At 37.2% G+C, this 21,041-nt stretch overlaps 3 protein-coding genes across 7 annotated transcripts; 2 read left to right on the plus strand and 1 right to left on the minus strand.

The window, feature by feature from the left end:
- Positions 1–11: 11 nt before the first annotated feature.
- Positions 12–2,956, minus strand: LOC111477323 (26S proteasome non-ATPase regulatory subunit 14 homolog). The gene is made up of 6 exons (XM_023121401.1): positions 2,710–2,956; positions 2,271–2,448; positions 1,266–1,347; positions 797–973; positions 561–728; positions 12–386 (listed from the first exon to the last, which is right to left on the minus strand). Exons 1-6 carry the CDS (start codon positions 2,840–2,842, stop codon positions 195–197), a joined length of 930 nt encoding a protein of 309 aa, XP_022977169.1. The 5' UTR covers positions 2,843–2,956; the 3' UTR covers positions 12–194.
- A 552-nt stretch (positions 2,957–3,508) lies between these two features.
- Positions 3,509–10,944, plus strand: LOC111477319. Of its 2 annotated transcripts, none has more exons than XM_023121393.1 (10): positions 3,509–4,475; positions 5,018–6,163; positions 6,373–7,518; positions 7,625–7,666; positions 8,151–8,227; positions 8,824–8,908; positions 9,006–9,089; positions 9,217–9,318; positions 9,402–9,500; positions 10,476–10,944. In XM_023121393.1, exons 1-10 carry the CDS (start codon positions 3,714–3,716, stop codon positions 10,584–10,586), a joined length of 3,654 nt encoding a protein of 1,217 aa, XP_022977161.1. In that variant the 5' UTR covers positions 3,509–3,713; the 3' UTR covers positions 10,587–10,944. The 2 variants fall into 2 exon arrangements, with proteins under 2 accessions (XP_022977161.1, XP_022977162.1); XM_023121394.1 differs by having other exon boundaries at positions 4,391–4,475; positions 5,061–6,163.
- Positions 10,945–11,307: 363 nt separating this feature from the next.
- Positions 11,308–19,578, plus strand: LOC111477322 (probable inactive heme oxygenase 2, chloroplastic). 4 transcript variants are annotated; one of them, XR_002717252.1, is made up of 6 exons: positions 11,309–12,008; positions 14,315–14,538; positions 14,903–15,010; positions 15,114–15,232; positions 18,135–18,342; positions 19,168–19,578. XR_002717252.1 is itself a non-coding variant. In XM_023121400.1 (5 exons), the coding sequence occupies exons 1-4, from the start codon at positions 11,450–11,452 to the stop codon at positions 15,204–15,206; spliced, it is 984 nt and encodes a 327-aa protein (XP_022977168.1). In that variant the 5' UTR covers positions 11,308–11,449; the 3' UTR covers positions 15,207–15,232; positions 18,139–18,478. The 4 variants fall into 4 exon arrangements, 2 of the variants coding, with proteins under 2 accessions (XP_022977168.1, XP_022977167.1); XR_002717253.1 differs by lacking the exon at positions 19,168–19,578 and adding an exon at positions 18,476–19,161; XM_023121400.1 differs by lacking the exon at positions 19,168–19,578 and having other exon boundaries at positions 11,308–12,008; positions 18,139–18,478.
- The last annotated feature ends 1,463 nt before the right edge of the window (positions 19,579–21,041 follow it).

The raw sequence follows: 21,041 nt of genomic DNA on the forward strand, positions 1-21,041 counted from the left end.
TCTCAAGCGTCGAACTAACACTGCTGTCGTGTACAATCGAAATCAACTCTCGTTTAGAATTTTGCGTTGCATTTATGATTCAAAGAAGACCCTCTTTAGCATGATTGAAAATCAGAGCGTTTACAACTTTGAATTAAGAATCTTTCCTGTGTTTCCTGTGTTTCCTGCAGGGACGTGTCGAGACCATAGTTCGATTAAAACACAACAGCATTGAGCATAGTTCCTAATGTCTGTAGGATGTTTGATGACATCAAATTGGAGATATGTTCTTCCAAGTGCTTCTTGGCATCTGGCCTTCCCACATTTGCCATTGCAAGCTTCTCCGGTGACAACTCGCCTTCCTCCTGCACTGCCTTGCTGTACGTGATAGCCAAGTTCAGCATTTCCTGCACCATAAATCAAAACATAGGTTTGCTGTGTTCAATTTTATCAGGTTTAGCTGTGAAAAGTGAGTCGTCAAGATATTTGATTAAGACGAGATCATCACTCTTTACATTTTCAAAATTCGTAAGACACAAGAAGAAATGCAACCTCCAGAAGGATAAAAGACATTTGCTTACCTGGACGGTCTGCTCATTAATTTTCGAGTGAGCGTCAAATCGTCGAACTGTTAGCCCATCAGTCCATTTCTTCTTGTGAAGACTAAGTAACATCTTCTCTTCAAGTTCATTCTTCCTATAGTTAATTGCAAGAGAGTAATAATGGCGGTTCAATCCATGGATTAATGCCTGAAAATAATGGCACGAGTCAGTAGAATGAAAGCTAGATGATTTAATTGTATTTGTTCAATACTTACTTGTATAGATGGTTTATTAAGATGGCCGACGTTTGATGTTGTTTGTCGTGGTTCTCGGCCAAGCATCATTGCCTGGGGATTAATTAGACGAAAGGCATCAATAGCCACCTTCCCCTTGACACTTTGGATTGGATCCACAACTACGGCAACAGCTCGCTGATTAAGAGCTTCAAAACTCTACAAATGATAATGAAAGTATACCAGCATCACATTTTAATCTCAATTGCAAACCATTTGCCAAAGCGCTCAAGTCAAGCTAAACAAGTAACTTCATTACACTTTTTCCGTAGCTGGAAGACCCAAGAAAATAAAATGTACACTAAAATTATTACAAAAAAACAAAATCCCAGATAAATATGAATATTTATACAAGAAAAAAAAAAAAAAAAGAAGCACGAACCCCGAGAAAGATTAAACAATAAGGTGGATAACAATGATGTAAAATGGAGGTTGTTTTAGAACCACAAACCTGTTGAGTATTGATGTCGACACCAGAGAGCCAACATCCAAATCCAGGATGAGAGTGGTACCATCCTACAACCATCTCAGGGCTGAAGACAAAAGAATCAAACAGTTGAAGGTAATGGGCAGCAGAAGATTATATGTTAATAATGACTTCAATCTTTATTCTTCAGAAAAATTGTAAGTAGAAAAGAATGGACTCTAATAAGGCTGAATTTATTTATCAATAGAGGTATATGGATCAAGGGAGTAATTGAAGAGCTTCCCCTCTCTCCCAAACCACAAAATCACAGACTAGCCAATAGTTAGGTACATATCCATGAACTCATTGCTTTATTGAATTCTATATACCTTCATTTGATGAACTGTCAACTGAAATATCAGACCAAAACCAAAACTAAAGCTAAAGAAACAAGTGACGGGGAGAAGCCTAAAAATGGAGAGTCATTCAATTTAAACGGGCACAACCAAACAAATGTATATAAAAGAAGATCATAAATTAGTGAGTAGTGCTCCACAGAAACGGGGATGACATTAAAATTATAAATGAATTGAACCCACATTCAGGGAGTCATTTCCCAAGATAAGTAAAGAGTTGAAATCAGCATGAGAAATGATTCTGGTTCTGGATAAAGGCCCAATGGTATAAATAAGAAAGAAAATTGCAGGCCAGCCAACTATCCCTCCAAAGTGCACGTGCACGTTGTTCAACAGAGAAATTGACATCAACAAATCTTATAGGCTTAGAGTTTAACCATTCCAGGACCTTCCTAAATGTCCATTTGCATAGTTGTCAATGAAAATAAAGTAAACCTACGTAAGTTTTATGCTAGCATCAGATCTATTCCAAAAACTAAAATCTCACTGGACCACACAAGGCTTCCCAGACGTCACAGGCAGGATCTAAAGTTTCATTTTCAGCAACTTAATCTTTAAGATGCTCTCTGTAGCAAAGTAAGTCATTCGAAATCTAAATCTATATTCACAGACATTCCAAAGTAAAGAAAATTACCGTCCAGTTTGTTTAAGCATCTCAAGCATATTGGTCTGGAATACATGATCAACAGCTTCAACACTAACACCGGTACCACTTTGCGGCATAGCAAAGACATCGACCACACGCACAGTGTACCAGTCAACAAATTCCCCCAACATCAGGCCCATTACCTCCATGGGAACTCCAGCTCGTCCTATTATGAAAATTGCAGTGGAGAATTACATAAACGGAAAAAGCTTTACGATCTTAATTACCAATAACAAAACTTACATTCAATATCCTAAACCTAAAACCGAGAAAAGCCGTCCAAATTCATTGAATTCATAGAACGGCAGAGTCTACGGAACCTCTAAATATTATTTCAGTTTAAGACTGTGACACATCCGAAAGAACATGAGCCGAAGAAACCAAAAAAAAAAAAAAAAAAAAATGGAAACTACATTTTGAACAGTACCGTGCTTGAGCATCTTCAGAAGCGCCAGCGAGGAGATGTAGACCTGCTCCGACGAATCAGGAGTGGCCGAGTCCGCCGGCGGGTGCCCCAATGAACCCCTGGCAGCGGCGAACATTCTATGTAGCCGCTCCATTCCCAAAGTTTTCGTCCGCTTCAATCTTTCCGGCAGGCCGGATATGCAAGACTTGACGTTTCTTCCGTAACAAGACTTCTCTCGTCTGGTTCTTGAAAATGGCAACTAAGTTGAGGAGGGAACGCTTCCTTGCTTAAATTTAAAATTTTGCTCTTTATACTGAAAAAAGAAAAGAAAAAAAAAAGAAAAAAGAAAAAAAGTTTAATAGACTAAATTAACAAAATATTTTTTAAATTTATATTTGATTTAAAAACCATAAATTTATTTTAAAAAAATATCCTTATCTGAGTTTAGTTGAAAAATTATTTCAAAAGTACTTTTATTTAATAAAAGGTTAAACCAACAATAAAATGTAATTTTTAACTTCTTTTTTAAAAGAAAATTAAAGTTAATTAAGTTGTTTAAAAAATTAAAAGGGTATTAATGAAAATTTAAAAATTTAAAGATGTTTTGTATTTTTAAAAGGGTTTTTTATTAATTAAAAAAACCCTCTGGGCTTCAACGTATTTATAAGAAAGGAATCCTTTTATACATGGCCTTTCCTACCGGGCCTGCCAATCACGGGCCGAAAATTTGAGCCCAGTATCAGGACCAGTAGGCCCAGTTACTATTTAGTTTTATTTTGTTTTTCACGCTTCCGAGGTTCGCACTTTCTGCCAGAAAATTCCCTGTGGACTTTTTTCACCGTACAAATTGCGCATGCTCGTCCCGCCATATATTAACGCCTGCAATTTCGCACTACGTTTTATCTGACGAACGAGCAACGAAGAAGAACAAGGAGATAGTTTGTTCAATTTCTTCTATTTGCTGAGAAATTTCGCGTGAATAAGAATTGGGAAATTGGATATCTCCAAGTTTGGATTACGAAATTATGCTTTGTGCTTGGGCGAGAAGTCGGTGTTCTCATCGTTTGATCTATCTTCGTCGTTTCTCCTCATCGTCTTCATCTTCTTCTTCATTGTCTACTGCGCAAAAATCAATCGAGGGCTCGGAGAGTCTCCAGAATTCGCCTCTAGTCTCACCCCCAGTTCCAATTTTGCATCATCCACAGAACAGTTTGTTGCCTAATGCATCACCCGCTTCTTTTTCTCGCAGTTCGATTATAACTATCTCCGCTGCTGTTTTTTCTGTCTTTGTCGCTTCCATTGCCCTTCTTCCCTCTGAAAATCGGTCTGATCGCCCCAAGGAGACTCATAATCCCTTGTATGATGGGATTGAAGGGGCAGTTCAGAGATCTAGCGATTCATTTAAGAGACTTTTTCATCACATTAAACAAACTGGCGTTGCCGCCTCGGTTCTCTGGCAATCGTTAAGGTCTGTGATGTCGTCAGCCAATCATGAGGTCCGGTCCGGCTTTGAACTCAGGGTCGCGGCATTGCTGGCTGACATTGCTGCAGCCAATGGGAGCCGTAGGGCGGCGATTGTCGGGGCGGGTGGCGGTGCTGTGGTGGATTGGTTGCTCGAGTCGGTGGCGGTTCCTCGGGATGGATGTGGAACTCAGGCCGAGTCGGCTAGAGCGCTGGCCTACTTGATTGCTGATCCTGATGTGTCTGCTTCCGTCCTGGGCAGGCCTCGTGCTGTTCCAAATCTTTTGAGGTTCATCTTCTCGTGTAAGCCTCGGCGAACGGAGCAGGTAAAATTTGAGATTAATAAAGTTTTAACACATTTCTTGTGTAAAAAAGAAAAAGAAATTAGGCATACGTTAAAGTTTTAGTACTTGAGACAGATACCTTAAGTCTTACGTTGAAGTTACAAATATATCGAGTTTCTTACCTGATACAGTACTTGAGACTTCTCCTCATTACCTTATTTGTTGCTTTTTGTCATACATATCAAAAGCCACCTAGTAAGTCTATAATTTGGGGAAGAGTTCTCTTGATGAAAGGAAGTTAAAGGTTTTTGGGTAGACTAACAATTACGTTACTATGAAATGGCTAGAAAGTGGATTTAGAGTGAAATTGGTAGATAATGTAACAGTTAACACGCGAGGTCAGGATGCATGTGAGAATCTGCCGTCCACTTAAGATGTTGTTCACTTTATGCCATCAAAGCAGTCAATTCTTTGGTTTTTTGTCGTTGAAACGAAATGTAGAATATTGTACTCAGGATTTTGTTGATATTTTCCTTCTTAAGTCTTGTTTTCCAATTGATATTTGTCACATTTTTGTGGGACAGCATCCAAGACGTAGTTCATTCGATATTTCTGATTCTTTGAAAGGTAGGAGCATGCTTGTGGCTGCCATCATGGATATAGTTACGTCCAATTGTGATAGGTTAGAGAAGCTAGCTTTTGAGCCATCCTTGCCCGCGCATGCTGAAACTAGAGACATTGCAGCAGCTATTCAAGTTATTGAGGAAGGGGGTTTCCAATTTGATGAATCAAGTGGCGGCGAAGATGAAGATGGTGGAAGAGGAATCAAAGGAATAGGAATTAAGATTCTTGGAGGCACTTCCATTTTGGGACTTTCTAGAACAAGTGGGTTTGTGAAGTTGGCATATTCTGATGTTGGTCATGTAGAACTGGTGAAAAATACACCTAAAAGTCTAGTATCAGAGAAGCATGATAGCTCACTTGTAGCCAATTCTTCTGTTGTTCCTGGTCTGTGGGATGATTTGCATTGTGAGCATGTTGCTGTACCTTTTGCGGCGTGGGCGTTGGCAAATTGGTCAATGGCATCAGAACTGAACCGATTGCACATTCATGAACTAGATCAAGACGGACATGCTGTCATGACTGCACTAATGGCTCCTGAAAGGTCTGTGAAATGGCATGGAAGTTTGGTAGCTAGGCTTTTACTGGAGGATCGTAATCTTCCCTTAAATGATTCTGTTTCTGATTGGAGCTCAAGCCTTCTTTCTACTGTTTCTCATGCAAGTAAAAATGATGACATCCCTTTGGCTCAGGCTGCTTTGTCTGCATTTTTGGCTTCTGTTGAACGGTTCCCTGAGGCACAAAAGAATATTATGGAGAAGGGTCTTCATCTAATGAGAGATGCTGCTATACGGACCCAAAAACATGGAGAGCTTCAAGAAGCTTTAGCAAAGGCACTAGAGTTGCTCAGCACTGGGTGGATGCGTCTATCAGCTGAAGAGAGTCAGAGATGGTCTGCTATACTACTTCAATGGGTCTTTGGCAAATTTTCTTCTGAATCGTTGAGGTCTTCTGCAACTAAAATCTTATCTTGCATTCTTGAAGACTATGGACCAAGCTCCATACCTATTTCTCAAGGATGGCTGGCTATACTGCTGACTGAAATTCTCGGTTCTACTAAGAAGACTGCAGTGAATGGAGCTACTGAGCTTAAAAATGACAAAGTGAAGGTCTGCAGATATCTTTATTTCCTTAATTATAGAATCAGATACACTTTATTACTCATCATTTTGTTCACTAACATCAAAATGATTTTTACGTGTAGACCACACACACACATTCTTGCCACACTGTTCTTTCAAGCTGTTGCAGTGCATGTATGAATGAGGGTATTTTGTCAATTTTATTTTACTAAAATTCTCCGAATGAATTTTTGCAGACTAAGATTGAGCAGTCAAACATTGTATTTGCCAGTCAAGTTGCTAGTCAGCTAGCAGGTGCAGTTGTTAACCTCGCGGTACACCAGTTTGGTGCAACTACTGATTCATTAGATATCTCTCCTCCGTTGGCAGATTTACTTTCACGTGAACCTTTTGTAGCACATTTAAAGAATATAAAAAAAGAGAATAGTCCAAAGTTTGATGCAGCTGATTCTGCAATGGCAACATTAAAGGGGATTAAAGCACTGACTGAAGTTTGTGCTGATGATTCTTCATGTCAGAGCAGAATAGCTGATTTTGGCGTTCTCTTTTTGCTGAGACGGCTTTTGTTATGTGATGATTATGAGAAGCTGGCAGCCATGGAAGCATATGATGCATCCAGAGCTTTTGAGGCTCAAGAACGTACTTCAAATGTCTCTGGGGAAGCATCACTCTCAGAGAAGAAAAATGACTCGTCTAGTGTCCGAGTACCGCCTACAGCTCACATCCGTAGACATGCTGCTCGGCTTTTAACCATCCTTTCACTTCTAGAGAAAGTCCAGAAGGAGATTGTTTCTGATGAAGAATTTTGTAGATGGCTTGAGGATTGTGCCAATGGGGCCATTCCTGGTTGCCATGATGCTAAATTGCAAAGCTATGCTAGAGCCACATTGCTAAATATATTTTGTATCAACCGTAGAGCATCTGAAAATAGTTCTGCCTCTGATATTGATTCTACAAGCAGGAAGAAGAATTGCCCCCGTTATGATGATATGATCTTTTTAATAAACCCCGAACTTCCTCACTGGAAGGTTCATGAAGAAAAGGATCAGGACACTGTTCAAAAGGACGAGTCATCTCTTTCACAAGCTAATTTCATTGATATTGATGGTGTAACTGTAGGAAATGATAACAATACCTCATCTTCATCTCATACCTTTCAGAATGATTCCAGGCTAGACTCTCCTTTGGTAGATGTTGTTTTTATTCATGGCCTCCGTGGTGGACCTTACAAGTCATGGCGCATATCTGAGGACAAATCCTCAACAAAATCTGGACTAGTAGAGAAGATTGATCAGGAGGCAGGGAAACTAGGGACATTTTGGCCAGGTGAATGGCTTTCATCTGACTTCCCAAGGGCTCGTATGTTTACCCTTAAATACAAGGTATTTTTCTGAACAAGTTCTATTTTTCGTAAAATCAGAAACTAAAGTTGCAAACTTGAAAATTATCTGTATGTCTAAAAGATCTGATTTTACAAATCTTGTGCAGACAAATCTCACACAGTGGTCTGGGGCTAGCCTTCCTCTTCAGGTTTGTTTGCTAAATTAACTTGAAATATAGCGATTCCGTGAAGTTTATATATTTTTCCTTACATATTATTGTCTCCAAAGCCAAATTCATTTTGAGAATGTGCACTTGTTCTGCACTGCACTATTGTTGATGCTGCTCATTAGGGGTTTTAGCTGATGCGGTCATTCTTCTCTTCTCTTTACCGAGCTTTAGCAGTCCAATGGAATGCCGTATGCTACCATCAGTTTGGTTGATTTTTTATGGAAGAGAACTGGATTTCTAATTCATCAGTTGCTGCATAAACAAATAATAATTTCCTATTTTTCCTGTTGCAGTTGTGATGTCAATAGTTTGACTTCAACGTTGTTTACTTCGATTTTTTAGTATTCTTGCACTTAAATGGAGATTCAAGCTTCTTCATTCTTTTTTGTTGGTCCTCTTCTGAGAGTGTTTTATATTGTTGTTTTATATTGGTTCATCAACTTTTACTATTTAAATCATGAAGGAAGTCAGCTCCATGCTACTGGATAAGCTTGTCGCTGCTGGAATTGGGGATCGACCTGTTGTATTTGTTACTCACAGGTTTGTACAAGAATGTCGGTTTTTAATTTAAGAATAACAAACCTGAGGCTAGCTTGATTTACCTGTTTGTTCTGATGTGAAATCTTTTACCTCGAAGAATATCATTTTCCACTTAGATTTCTACATTGTGGTCATTTCTTAGATTGGTGAGATCGGGGTTTCTTTTGTCATTCTTCCTCCTGTTCTTTCAGTTGGACTCCTTTCCCTGCTTAAATGCTGTCTTCTTTACCTTGGTGATATTTTTTTTGTTCTTCACATTAAAGATATTCTTTTTTATTGTCAAAGGTTGTAGATGCTTTTGATGCATTCATCGGAAAATCTTTGAGAGCTTGATGCCTCGACCATTTTATTGATTTTCTAGCCTTCTTCATTGCAGAGTTTGTTTTGATTTTCTTCTTGCTCGAAAAAAAAGTGTATAAGGTTGCTCATTGCTGGTTTTTGTAATGCACTCAAGTTATAGGCACTTGCAATCTGTCATATCTTTTAGTTTTGATCGTATCTATGCAGCGTCTATTTATTCATTATTATTAATTTTTTGTCCATGCTTTCCTCGTGTGACCGAAACCCTCTAACCAAATGCAACCTTCTTGTTTCAGCATGGGAGGGCTGGTTGTCAAGCAAATGCTGTATAAAGCCAAGAAAGAAAATATTGATAACCTTGTGGAAAATACAGCGGGAGTTGTATGTTACCTTGGAATTTTTGTTTTACTTGCTTTGTTTGCTATCTTAATGTCTTCAATCTTCTTATCAGTCGCAACTTGTTGATCTCTGACTTCAGGTCTTCTATAGCTGCCCACATTTTGGCAGCAAACTAGCAGATATGCCTTGGAGAATGGGTCTTGTATTCCGCCCTGCCCCTACCGTTAGTATTTGACTCCATTAACGAAGTGACTCTGTTTGAGGAGCAATTAATCGTTGATGTCTTGTTTGTTTTTTGGGAATCAGTTCAAACTTTTACACTAATATCCATCACATCTCTTGTTATTCAGATAGGAGAGCTGAGAAGTGGGTCTCCTAGATTGGTGGAGCTGAATGATTTTCTCCGTCACCTCCATAAGAAGGGACTGATCGAGGTTCTTAGTTTCTGTGAGGTAGTCTACTTTTTGAGTTGAAAGACAACGTTCCTTCGTGTTTATTTTTTTTAGAGTGATAGGCAGCTTATGATTATCTGCAGACGAAGGTGACCCCAATTGTTGAAGGTTATGGAGGATGGGCTTTCCGAATGGAAATTGTTCCTATTGAATCCGCATATCCTGGCTTTGGGGAACTAGTTGTGAGTATGATTAATTTTTAGTTTGTAATATAGAAATCACGTAAGTTTCAAGTATCACCATATATCATTTTTTCTTTTTAGTTGGACCAGTATACCATGAAAATTGCCAAATGATTATTTTTCCTGTTGATTTGATCTGGAAATTTTAAGGAAGACCTAGTTTTCATGAAAACTAGGTGGCCTAATTTTAATAAGTAGAGTTATAAGCTGTATATCTTGTCTTAAATATATCCCATATAGATATTCTTTATGATACTTTGTTGGGCGAAATGGTGAAACTGTAATGGACAGTGCATGCTATTGCTGTTCTGGAAATGGTCCTCATGTGGTTCTCTAATGCGTTCTTTCTGATTATATAGCTTCATCAATTCTTTTATCATGCATTTTCTATTAAAGATAGGTAACTAGTTAAATGCATCTTTATTTATTAGTTATTATTACTATTATTATTATATTATTATTATTTCATGGTTTTGTTTTGGGTATAAGATTTTCTTCCATGGATCATTCTGTTTTCTGATTTTATTGTTGGAGCCTTATATCGATGTCTAAGAGTGGAATGCTTAAGATCTTTCAAGAATTTTTATGAATGATTGATAGTTTTATTTGATTTTGCATGAGAATTAAAATATTTCATAATGAATCCTAGGATCTGACGTCCAAAAGTTATTGGTTGATTAAATTAATTTATCTTGAATAGAACAATTTCCCCCCCTTCCCTCCCCATCTCTCTCCCTCTCCCTCTCCCTTTTCTCTCCTGCCGAAAAACTGACCATCTACCTAAATAGGAAAACAGTAGAGTCTGAAAACACCAACCAAATACCTTCTTAATTAGTTACTTTTCCTTTGAAGGGTTCAAGTCATGGTGATCATGAATATTAAAAGAGAGCAATTTTCGACTCAGTTTTTCATTTTCCGTTTCATTGAACTTCTCACTTTTTGAGATTTATTATGTTCTTTTTGGTTGCGATACAGGTGTTAGAATCAACGGATCACATAAATTCATGCAAGCCCCTCAGCCGCACTGACCCTTCATACACAGAGACATTGGAATTTTTGCAGAAGTTGAAGTCTCGCTATGGTTAGGAAACCACTTCCTCTAGCATTTTTGTAGTGACATATATTTGTATATAGTCATAGAGGATATCTGGCACAAGGTTCTGATATATTTGCTGCTGATGCTGCCGAAAAGACATGCTTTCTCGACCAAAATTCAAGTGGCATCGTCTACGATCTGAATGCTTGCGTAGAAACTAGAAGATACAGCCATTGGCCCCAAAATTTGTTTTTTCTTTTAGTATGTTGTTTGTTATCCCCTTTTCTGTAACCTTATGTGTTGATTTGATCTCGAGGTTAGGGGTAGGAAGATATATTAAATTGTACATACATGGTAACAGATGATGTATAATGAGAATATGAATTAGAAGAAATAATCACGGATTAATCTTTCTTTTTAGTAAAAAAAAAATAAAAAACATTTTTTTATTTAATTTATTCATATTTAACATGACATAAAAAATGTGGAAATAGAGCTAGTTTTTGAAATATAATTTTCAAAATGTAGTAGAAAATGCAAATATGAGAATGGTAATTTTAAATTTTAAATTTTAAATTTTAAATTTGAGTGATAATACATGTCTTCAAGTTTCAACTATACTCTAATGGTTGAAAAGAAAATGGTTAGAAAAAAAAAATCATATTAAAAATTTATTGTTATAATTAGAAAAGTTCGGACAATATGACCGTGCGCGCGCGCGTGAAGAGAGAGAACTTATTTGGTAAAAGATCTGAGACCTTATTCAAAATTAGATATCAGATGGTCTGCAAGCCCAACCCAGTTTCGTGCTCTATTCAGGCCCGGCCTTCTTGTTGTCAGCTTCGATTCCAAGGATACCGGCGAATTCAGATACTGCAGAACGACAATCTTCAGCCTGACTGTTCCTGTGACGATGTCGTTGCCGGAAAGCGTATCGCTGCGTTCTTTCGAACGAATTTCTTCAACTTATGCTTCTGTTTCTTCCTCCTTCTTAGGTTCTTCGAGACCTTTGAGGAGTTGTACAAGTGTAGTGACTCGGACGATGAAGTTCAGAAATGGAGGTGCTCTGAGGTTGTGCTGCTCGGATTCAAATCATTCTGCTCCTCTGCCTTCCACGACTGCGACAAGCACGGGCTCTGCTCCGCCGGTTCTGAAGAAGAAAAAGAGGTACAGGAGAGAGTATCCTGGAGAGAGTAAAGGCATTACTGAGGAGTTAAGGTTCGTCGCCATGAGGCTTCATAATGTTAGTGGTAAAAAGTTATCTGGTGACGCTGTGGATTCATCCAGCGAAGTTGAAGTAGAGGAGAAAGACGACGAAAATTTGGTGTTGAGTGACGATGATAATGATGAGGACGGGGATGGTACACAGACTTGGCAACCGAGCTTGGAAGGGTTCCTTAAATATTTGGTCGATAGTAAGCTCGTCTTCAGCGCTGTGGAGCTAATCGTTGATGAATCCAGCGACGTTGCTTGTAAGATTCCTCCCAGCATTTTCTCTTACAGATTGTTTATATTTCGTATAACCAAGACAAGAGGATGCATGATAATGTTGCCGACTAATATAGGTTTCTGTGACTATAGAGATTTGTGTTGTCGGGACTTAGATAAATGGTTACACTAGGTTATTGGGATTTCGTGTGTAGAAGTTGGCACTATTTTTATTCTGTTTTAAAATTTCGGGTTCTCAGTTAAGTTCTTATTTATAGATTTTTAGATACTCACTGCTCCTTAGCCTCTGGTTGCTTGTTATTCCTATTGAATCTTTTCAGTATCTTCTGATGCTGGCTGCAGGATATCTCTCTGATGCTCCCTAGATAACTTTCAGGGTCTTGGTTCTTTGTTAAGGCCATAATTTAGTTGAGAGATTCCTCTGTGGTTCTTCGACACCTTTTGATGGAAAGAAACCATCGACTTTTTCAAGATACTTAGATGCCAATATTTCTTTTTGTAAATTTTAGAGATATCGCTATCGGTCTAAAATTTGTGCACATTAAGCTAGGAGTTTGTTATTTTTCAACTTTCCTCATTGATCTGACGGCATTCTTCTAATCCTCACTCTGCATTGGGTTGGTTCTCGTTCACCAATGTTTCCTCCAATATTTTCCTTATCGAGATACATTTCTAAAATTCTTATTTTATTATTCATCCTTGTTACGAGTTCTCACCAAAGTATCAATGATAATAGATAAGCTTATGTGTGATTTCTTCTGAGAAGGTTCTCGAGGGGATGGGGGTATGCGTAACATGAATTGGGAGACTACTCAGCTTCCTATATTGACGGGTGGTCTTGGAATTGGAAATTTTCAGCACCAAAATTTAGCTCTATTGGCCAAATGGATTTGTCGTGTTCTTAATGAAAATAATGCTTATGGTGGAAACTTATTGATGCTATACCATGCGACTGCAATTGGGAACAGGTGGCCTCGATCCATTCTATATGGTTCTTGTAAGTCCTTTCCAAGATTTATTTGTCAAACAGTGGACTTGATTGCTGGTCGTGTTCAACATTGTCTTAGAGATGGAAGCTCTACCTTTTTCTCGAAGGACTCTTGGTTAAGTTGTGGAATTTTTTTACTGTTTTCCTGTGCTTGTACCGGCTTACTACTAATCCTGATGCTAATGTGGCAGATGTGTCGGTTGCAGCAACTGATACATAGAACTTGTGCCTTCATCGTAATCTTAATGATTTGGAAACAATTGAGTGGGCTCATCTTTCACACCTCTTGTCTTCAGTTAGATTACAGACTTTTTCATGACACTTGGACTTGTCCTCTTCTTAGAGGTTACTGTTAAATCTCTTATGGAAGATCTGGTGGGTATTGCTGATTCACTTTTAAGGGACCTTTATGCAGTGACTTGAAAGGATACTTATCCTAAGAAAATCAAAATATTCTCTTGGGAGCTTAGTCTTGGAGTTAATAATACGGCTGATCGATTACAACAACGAATGCCTTATATCAACCTATCTCCTTCCTGGTGCATCACATGCAAATCTAATGTTGAGTACCAAGCCATTTATTTATACATTGTCCATTTGCTTCCCTGTTTTGGTTTAGTATTTTGGAAGCTGTTGGTTTGTCTTTACCGTTATCCAATAACATCTTTTATCTCCTTGCATCTATCTTGGTGGGCCATCCTTTTCGTGGTTCTTAGAAGGTCCTTTGGCTTGCCCACAGTTCTCTTTTGGTCTCTTTGAGGTGGAAGGAATGATCGTATTTTTAGGAATTTCTTCTTCTCTTTCGATCATTTTATGGAAATTGTTCTTTCTTATGCTTTCTTTTGGTGCAAACTAAGTACCCTTTTCCTCATTATAGCTTATCTTATTTAATCTCCAATTGGTAGGCCTTTATGTAATTCACCTCTAGGCGTTTGGAGTTTTTGTTGTGTTTCAACGATCTAATGAAATTGTTTCTCTTTTTAAAAAATAGAAGTTATACAAATATGTGAGTGCACAGATGCTAGGGTTATGGTTTCTACTATAGCTGCTGGACATTTGGTACTTTTTATGATTCTCTAGGTTGTTCGAATGGTTCTCTTGAGAATTAGTAGTAATTGGATGATATGCACTCTTGACTAGTATTTTCGAAAGTAAATCAACTTAGTATGAGTATTAAGTTTTTGATATATTGAAAAATGTACTCAAAAGACATGTACAACCAATAGAACAGATCCTGTTCAAGTGAGGTTAGAACTCACAAGGTCATTTACTGTTAAGTGACAGATGGTGTTCCTTTTGTTTTTATTTGCAAAAGACTGAAATCCAGTATTTTGATTGCAGATAGTTACTTCAGAAAATCAGGGTTGGAACGTTCAGAATGTCTTGAAAAGGATCTAGAATGGTTCAGTGCACAGGGTATTGTGATACCTGATCCGACCAGTTCAGGAATTTCTTATGCTAAGTATCTGGAGGAACTTGCTGAGAGGAGTGCCCCTTTGTTCCTTTCCCATTATTATAATATCAACTTTTCACATATAGCAGGTGGGCAAGTGATAGCGAAACAGGTATATGAAGCCTTCTGAGATTTCACAAGTAGATGCTACTGGGATCTGAGATTAAAAAAAAAAAAAAAGAAACGTATTGCATAACCTCTTCTCTTAGAACGTATTATACAAAGATGATTAGGTAGAAGGAGGTGTCTCTGATGTGATTTTATATTTGAGTCACGAGTTATAAACCAACCATCAGGCGTTGTTGATACCATAAATAGTGTTCAATGACTTGTGGCTTCCTTCATGCATAAGACGCTGCACAAGAAATAATTTTATCCTAAAAAATATTATAACTTGAGATTTACATATATGCATGGTGTTATTGTCTGTTAGCTGATAAAAATTATTATGATTTTTTTTTAATCTTTTTCCAAAGGTTTCTGAGAGACTCCTTGAAGGAAGAAAGCTTGAATTTTATACATGGGAAGAGGATGCAGAAGAATTACTGAAAAACGTTCGTGAGAAGCTTAACATGCTTGGAGAGGTTGATTTCGTAGAATATTCAGTAAAATTCTATTAGTGAATGCTGTTTTTATCTTCTGCTTTACTATTTGATAACCTATGCTGCTATGTTGGCACTAATGCAGCACTGGTCTCGGGATGAGAAAAATAAATGTTTGAGAGAAGCAGTCAAGTCATTCCGCTTTTTGGGAGAGATAGTTCGATTGATCATCTTATAAATGCTATGACTTTGAAGCTGTTCCCGGTAATGCTGCAATATTGTTTATGCTTCTCTTTATTCCTTTGGTTCATTCATAAGTTAATATGCTTTGTCTTACATTCTCAAAGGGCACAAAACTAGAAAACCTAGGGGCCGACAATTTGGTTAAGGCACGCATTTATTCACACAAGAAGAACATATAATAACTTAACATCCTTCAGAAAATACATTAATGTTTGACGTATTTCAAAACATTACTCATTAGTTATTTTCCAATGTTTTTTTTTGGTACTTGTATGTTATCCATCTACTTCTCCTTCCTCTTTCCATTGCTGCTGCAAAATATCATCCTTTCTATTCATTGTTCTCTTCCTCATCATTGCCGACCTGCAGCCATCCTCTATCCATCATTAGATTCATTACCATCGGCTGTTTAGATAGATACCTGCCAACATACAGACACACGCAGAGAAGTACAAAATTTTAGATGGTCGAATATATGAAAAGGGTAATTGAAATAGTGGTTCTTCCTTCATGTTAAGGATATTTAGTAATAAATTATAGTTTACCATATATATTATATTTTATATTTTATTACAAGTCAAATATCTAATATTTGCCTTATTACCATAGGTATCTTTTCATTTATTGTTATTTCCATTTATTACTATTTTCATATCCTTGTAATTTATTTGATTATAAATAAGATAACTTTCACACCATTTAGGTGTGGTGGATTAATCAAACATTCTTATGGTATCAGAGCCCTCTCGGTTTAACAACTCCGATCCTTTCTTTTCAATGGCTTTTGAATCCTCTAATCTTCTTCTCCACCACTCCTGCTGGCTTTGATGCCGCAGGGGCAGTCTTCATGGCTGCTGCAGGCGGAGCCGATTGATTACTCTTCGGCTCCACCCTATTGACCTCCAAATCACCTTTCGTCATACTCTGTACATACAACCTCACCTTTTCCAACCCAATCGGTTTTCCCCTTGGCCAATATAGTCTCTCTCATTTTCTTCCCAATCAACCCTTCATCCTTCACAGAAATCCTAATCTCAGGATCCTCATCAGTGTTCTCTTCAGAAATATACGGAATCTTGACAAGCCCATCAACCTTTTGCAGAGATTTACCTTCGGAATCTGGGTGCCGCACTGGCCTATTCGCCAACCAAGTTGCCGCCGCCCTTCCTGCCAAAATTGGCTCCTTCGCCCAATGTGGCGACTCTTCCGGCTTCAACATTGTCTTTGTCCCTTGCTCTAGGTTTCCCTTTCTACTTCTTGGGGTTAGACATATTCTCACCAGAGCCAAGGCAGCATCGTCGCTATGCGACAATCCCTCTTCATGGGTTAAGACATATTCTCGCCGAAGCCAAGGCAACATCTCCGCTGAGCGGCGATCCCTCTGCAATTTTCGATGGCCAAGAAAGTGTTTAAATCCGACGCTTAGCTTGTGGTGGGGTGTTAAGGATATTTAGTAATAAATTATAGTTTACCATATATATTATATTTGATATTTTATTATAAGGCAAATATCTAATATTTGCCTTATTACCATAGGTATCTTTCCATTTATTGTTATTTCCATTTATTACTATTTCCATATCCTTGTAATTTATTTGATTATAAATAAGATAACTTTCACATCATTTAGGTGTGGTGGATTAATCAAACATTCTTACTTAATCATTCAGAACTTAGTTCCAGGTGAGTGAAAAGATGTGTATTTTTTGTTCTTGAATTTTTTTTAAACAAGAAAGAGGAAAAATAGTCCAAGGGCTTGGGTAAAGGAAACCCCCTCCCCTCCAAAAACAACATGAAGACAGCTTTTGGATAGTTGATAATAGAAGCTAAACTTTAGATTTTGGATGACATGATTTCTATCAAAAAGAAAAGAAAGAGAGGGGGTGGAACACTAGATGTTATTGTGTTGCATGTTGTTTGCTTAGGTGGGGGTTGTTTACTGCATCTATATGAAAGATATTGATGATTAGTTGGGTAATTGTAAACACCGGAAAATATTGAGAACAGAACCAAATCCTATGGAAAAACCAAGTACAACAGATCTTTAGGAGACGGTTCCTGTACATCATTTAACATGAAAATTGTTTCATTCTTTTCCGTTGACCTGAGCTGCAGGGTTCCTCTTTGTACGTTGACATTAGTCTACCATATCTTTTCCAAGTGTTGATAACCACTACCTAGAAATCTAATGGTAGTAAAGTAGCTCTTGCCAGACAAGTATAGCACGGGAACCAGCATTGTCGTTTTGATGTTCTGTAGCACAGCGTGTATTGCCTTGATAATTTTATGATGGTAGTGAGGTTAGGGCAATTTTATGATGGTAGTGAGGTTAGGGTGTGAGGGGTCGTATTTACATGTTCCATCTTTGTGAAGCTGCCCACTTCTCCGATTAACATGTCTATTAAGATAAAATGCAACTTTCGCTGAAAAGCAGTCTCCACGTATTTTTCATAGCCTTATGTTTTTATTGTTACTTTCAAATTGTATTACTAGGTCCTTTCATCCTTCATCCTACCTTTAGTGTTCGATGCCTTTCAACACCATTGGTTTAGGTTAGCTGATAGCTTCACTATTTGGTTCGAACTACAACTTGCAATATACTGTCATCCATTTAACATCAATTTAGATGGTGCTCTAGTTCTTTGTCAAGATTCTTGTCATATCATCTTAATTTTTTAATTCAATAAGCTTTCCTTTGATTAATCTTCAAGTGTTATTAAATTACTGACTATATATGTAACCGTATGGTTATTGTCGAAACAATTAATTGTGTTGTAGAAACTGGTATATGAAGATGAATATGAAAGTTAAACCATTCAATAGTAATCTAGGCACATGGTCTACAATCAGAATTTGAATTCCACAAGATAAGGATGCTTTTATTTGAACACTTCCAATCGATAATGGAGCCTTTTCTCCACAGGTAGGAGTTGACAATGCACAGAAAATGGCTCTCTTATTCAATCAATCAAACTTGCAATGAATCTACAGAGTTGACCCCATTCAAGGACTTCGATACTTGATTGGTACAGTGATTTTGGCCAGTGGTGACTGAAGACATGGAGCCAGTGACCTTCCCCAACTTGAGGAGCTAACCCCATTATTTTCAACATTCCATCAAATGCCATCAGGTACACGTCCCAAGTACTTTTAGAGAACCATTGGATTCATTTGACTTGCCTTTGGTGGGGTTTAAAGCTTTCTGCACCTTTCTTTTTCTCATATATATACACATTTTTTTTTATATTTCAAAACCATTACCAGTAATGCGCACTTGGTCAATTATCACTTTCACTTTGCCTAGTGGCTCAACATCGTTCAAGACATTGACACTCAGCACAAAATCAAATTGGCACTATCATTCTTGATATGGTTAAGAATCTATTGAAAATACTAAATATTAGGTTTTATATTTCGTTTATGTTCTGAGTTATTATATTAAATATTTAGTCTTTAAATTTTAAAAAACTTCAATTACATGTTTGAAATCTATAATGTGCTTCTGCTTAATATTTCTTATAAATTCTATTCATAGAATATTGAGATGACATGTTCATTAACTTATATAGCTATTTGCTTCATATTATATTATTCGATATAAATAAATCCCTGAATTGAACCATTAGCGTTCAATCGATCTGAAAGGCCATAAAAAGGCACTTCAAGGCTTTAGGAACTCATCTAATTTTAATTGAAGTTTTCTAGAACAATATTATGCACATTAAAGCATATCAGGGAAAATATATGGCAATTCTTTTGTGGGAAAAAAAGAGAGTAGAAAATACCTTTCATAATCAATATGTTGTGCTTTTTTTTTTTTTTTTTTTTCCCCTTTCTGGTGAGAAATTTTGCCAAAAACATATGTTCAAGAGATATTTTGCTGATATTAATTTATTTTAAGTTATGTTTCGAAACTATTAATAGAACTCCATTCTGATCATATTTAAAAATTGTAGAGGGTGGAAGTTGTTGTACAGCTTGTTGGTACGGTATGGTTATTTGAGGAGATTGGAGAACTGCTCAAAATGCTGTTCTATTTAAGATCCAAAGTCACAGCAAACACTAAGGGAAGAAGAAAAGTAAAAGAAACAGATAGCCATTGGAAGGCAAATTCTTGTCACTGTTGGGCTTGGGGGAGGCATTTGCCGTTAGAAGTGCTTGCTTTTCAGCACACTATTTTTCAATCTAATGACATCCCCCCACGAATCTCACCCATTTCATTCTCTACCATCATTATAACTCCCACAATATCAAGAATCTTGATCATTCTATTCGCATCTTTTTTCCCATTCTAATGGATGTGATATTGTACTTACCTTTTTAATTATCTTCGTCTTAAGTTAGTGCCACCCTCTCATTTCTAGGCTGAAGAAGATATGAATGTCTTGGTATGGCCTCGATAATCACAGGTATGGTAACATGTTTCTATCGAGTTTAAACACAAAAGAGTAAATGTTCTTAATCAATTAAATTATATGTTCAGATCGACAAGTTGTCGAATTTTGAGTTGTAAGTATAAACAAAATGGAGGACGAGAAAGGAAGCATTAATGGAGGAAGCAATGGGGGAAGTTTAGTCAAACATGGGTCCGGTAGTAGAAAGAAAGGTTAGTAGTGGGTTTGGCACTTTGGGTTGGGTTCTTTATTCATTCCAAAATAGCAAAGGATTCCATTTGGATGAAACTGAATATTCCTTAGAAATGAGCCATTCCAAAATGAAACTTCCTTTTTCTGCATGGAACATGCAGAATTGGTAATGGAGCAACAACAATTTTTTGCCCTTTCACAAGAAATCCCATCTTCTCTCCACCCCCCACACTTTTTCTCTCTCTACGAGAATCTTTGGGCCACATAATCATTCCCTCCTCTCCCCTAAAATTCCAATTTTAATTTACTTTTTATTTTCCAAATTCAAATTCCATGAATCTAAATTTTTTATTTTCCCCTTATTGTTATTGTTATTATTTTGGCTAATTTTAATTCTCGATTGTTGTTCTTATTTTGAACCATTCATTCTATTTCATATTTGATTCTTATTGTAAATTTGATGATGATTCATTTTTCGATTTTATATTTTTTAAAATTAAACATATGAGTTATACTCTCATGCATATATATTTATACGATACCAAAAATATTGTAAGCAAGCATAATTTGTAAAACTAAAGATTAAGATACTGACCAAATAAGTTCTATAAAATAATAAATTAAAAAAGTGTTTAATATCTAACTTTTAAAAATTAAATGTTATCGTGATAAATGGTTTTAGAGCCAGTCACCAAGTGGTGTGTATTGGCCCTCAAAAGAATGAATGGTAAGATCCTACATAGATTTAGAAGGAACATAATATTTCTTACAAGAGTGTAATGCTAGCGATTGACTAAGATTATTATAATTTAATAATTTCAAGAAAATAAGGTAGAGTTGTATGTACATCCGATAGGTTTTTAGTTATATTTTAGCGAGAAACTGAAATAAGCACTTACATAAAAGAACATGAGTATCTCCTTGTACCAAAATCATGCTTATAAATACTCCTCTTTGCTCAAAGCTTGGAACCATCCCATACTTACCTTTCTCTTATCTCTCATCCCTTCATATTTCTCTCTCTACACAAATGACTCTAATCAATTCCATCTGTACGGCCTTCCTCATTTTATCTTCCATTTGCAATATATCGCACACCCATGGAAGGCTGCTGCCGGTGGAGCATCCCATCGTCGGAAATCTTCACCGCAAAATCGTTGAAACTGCCGGTGTTGCTCCTCTCGGGTTGAGGCCACCGGCATTTCAACGCACTACCTCCTCTCCTGGCGACGGCGACGCCGAGG

Source organism: Cucurbita maxima, unplaced genomic scaffold (assembly GCF_002738345.1).
Source record: "Cucurbita maxima cultivar Rimu unplaced genomic scaffold, Cmax_1.0 Cma_Scf00003, whole genome shotgun sequence".
NCBI classification, from domain to species: domain Eukaryota; kingdom Viridiplantae; phylum Streptophyta; class Magnoliopsida; order Cucurbitales; family Cucurbitaceae; genus Cucurbita; species Cucurbita maxima.

Coding starts and splice junctions, on each gene's coding strand:
- LOC111477323 (XM_023121401.1), bottom strand. CDS start 2,842: ATGGAGCGGCTACATAGAATGTTCGCCGCTGCCAGGGGTTCATTGGGG. Junction 2,449..2,709: donor TCTGAAGATGCTCAAGCACG/GTACTGTTCAAA, acceptor TTTTCATAATAG/GACGAGCTGGAGTTCCCATG. Junction 729..796: donor TTAATAAACCATCTATACAA/GTAAGTATTGAA, acceptor CATTATTTTCAG/GCATTAATCCATGGATTGAA.
- LOC111477319 (XM_023121393.1), top strand. CDS start 3,714: ATGCTTTGTGCTTGGGCGAGAAGTCGGTGTTCTCATCGTTTGATCTAT. Junction 8,909..9,005: donor TGGAAAATACAGCGGGAGTT/GTATGTTACCTT, acceptor CTCTGACTTCAG/GTCTTCTATAGCTGCCCACA. Junction 9,319..9,401: donor AGGTTCTTAGTTTCTGTGAG/GTAGTCTACTTT, acceptor GATTATCTGCAG/ACGAAGGTGACCCCAATTGT.
- LOC111477322 (XM_023121400.1), top strand. CDS start 11,450: ATGTCGTTGCCGGAAAGCGTATCGCTGCGTTCTTTCGAACGAATTTCT. Junction 14,539..14,902: donor GGCAAGTGATAGCGAAACAG/GTATATGAAGCC, acceptor CTTTTTCCAAAG/GTTTCTGAGAGACTCCTTGA. Junction 15,011..15,113: donor AGCTTAACATGCTTGGAGAG/GTTGATTTCGTA, acceptor GCACTAATGCAG/CACTGGTCTCGGGATGAGAA.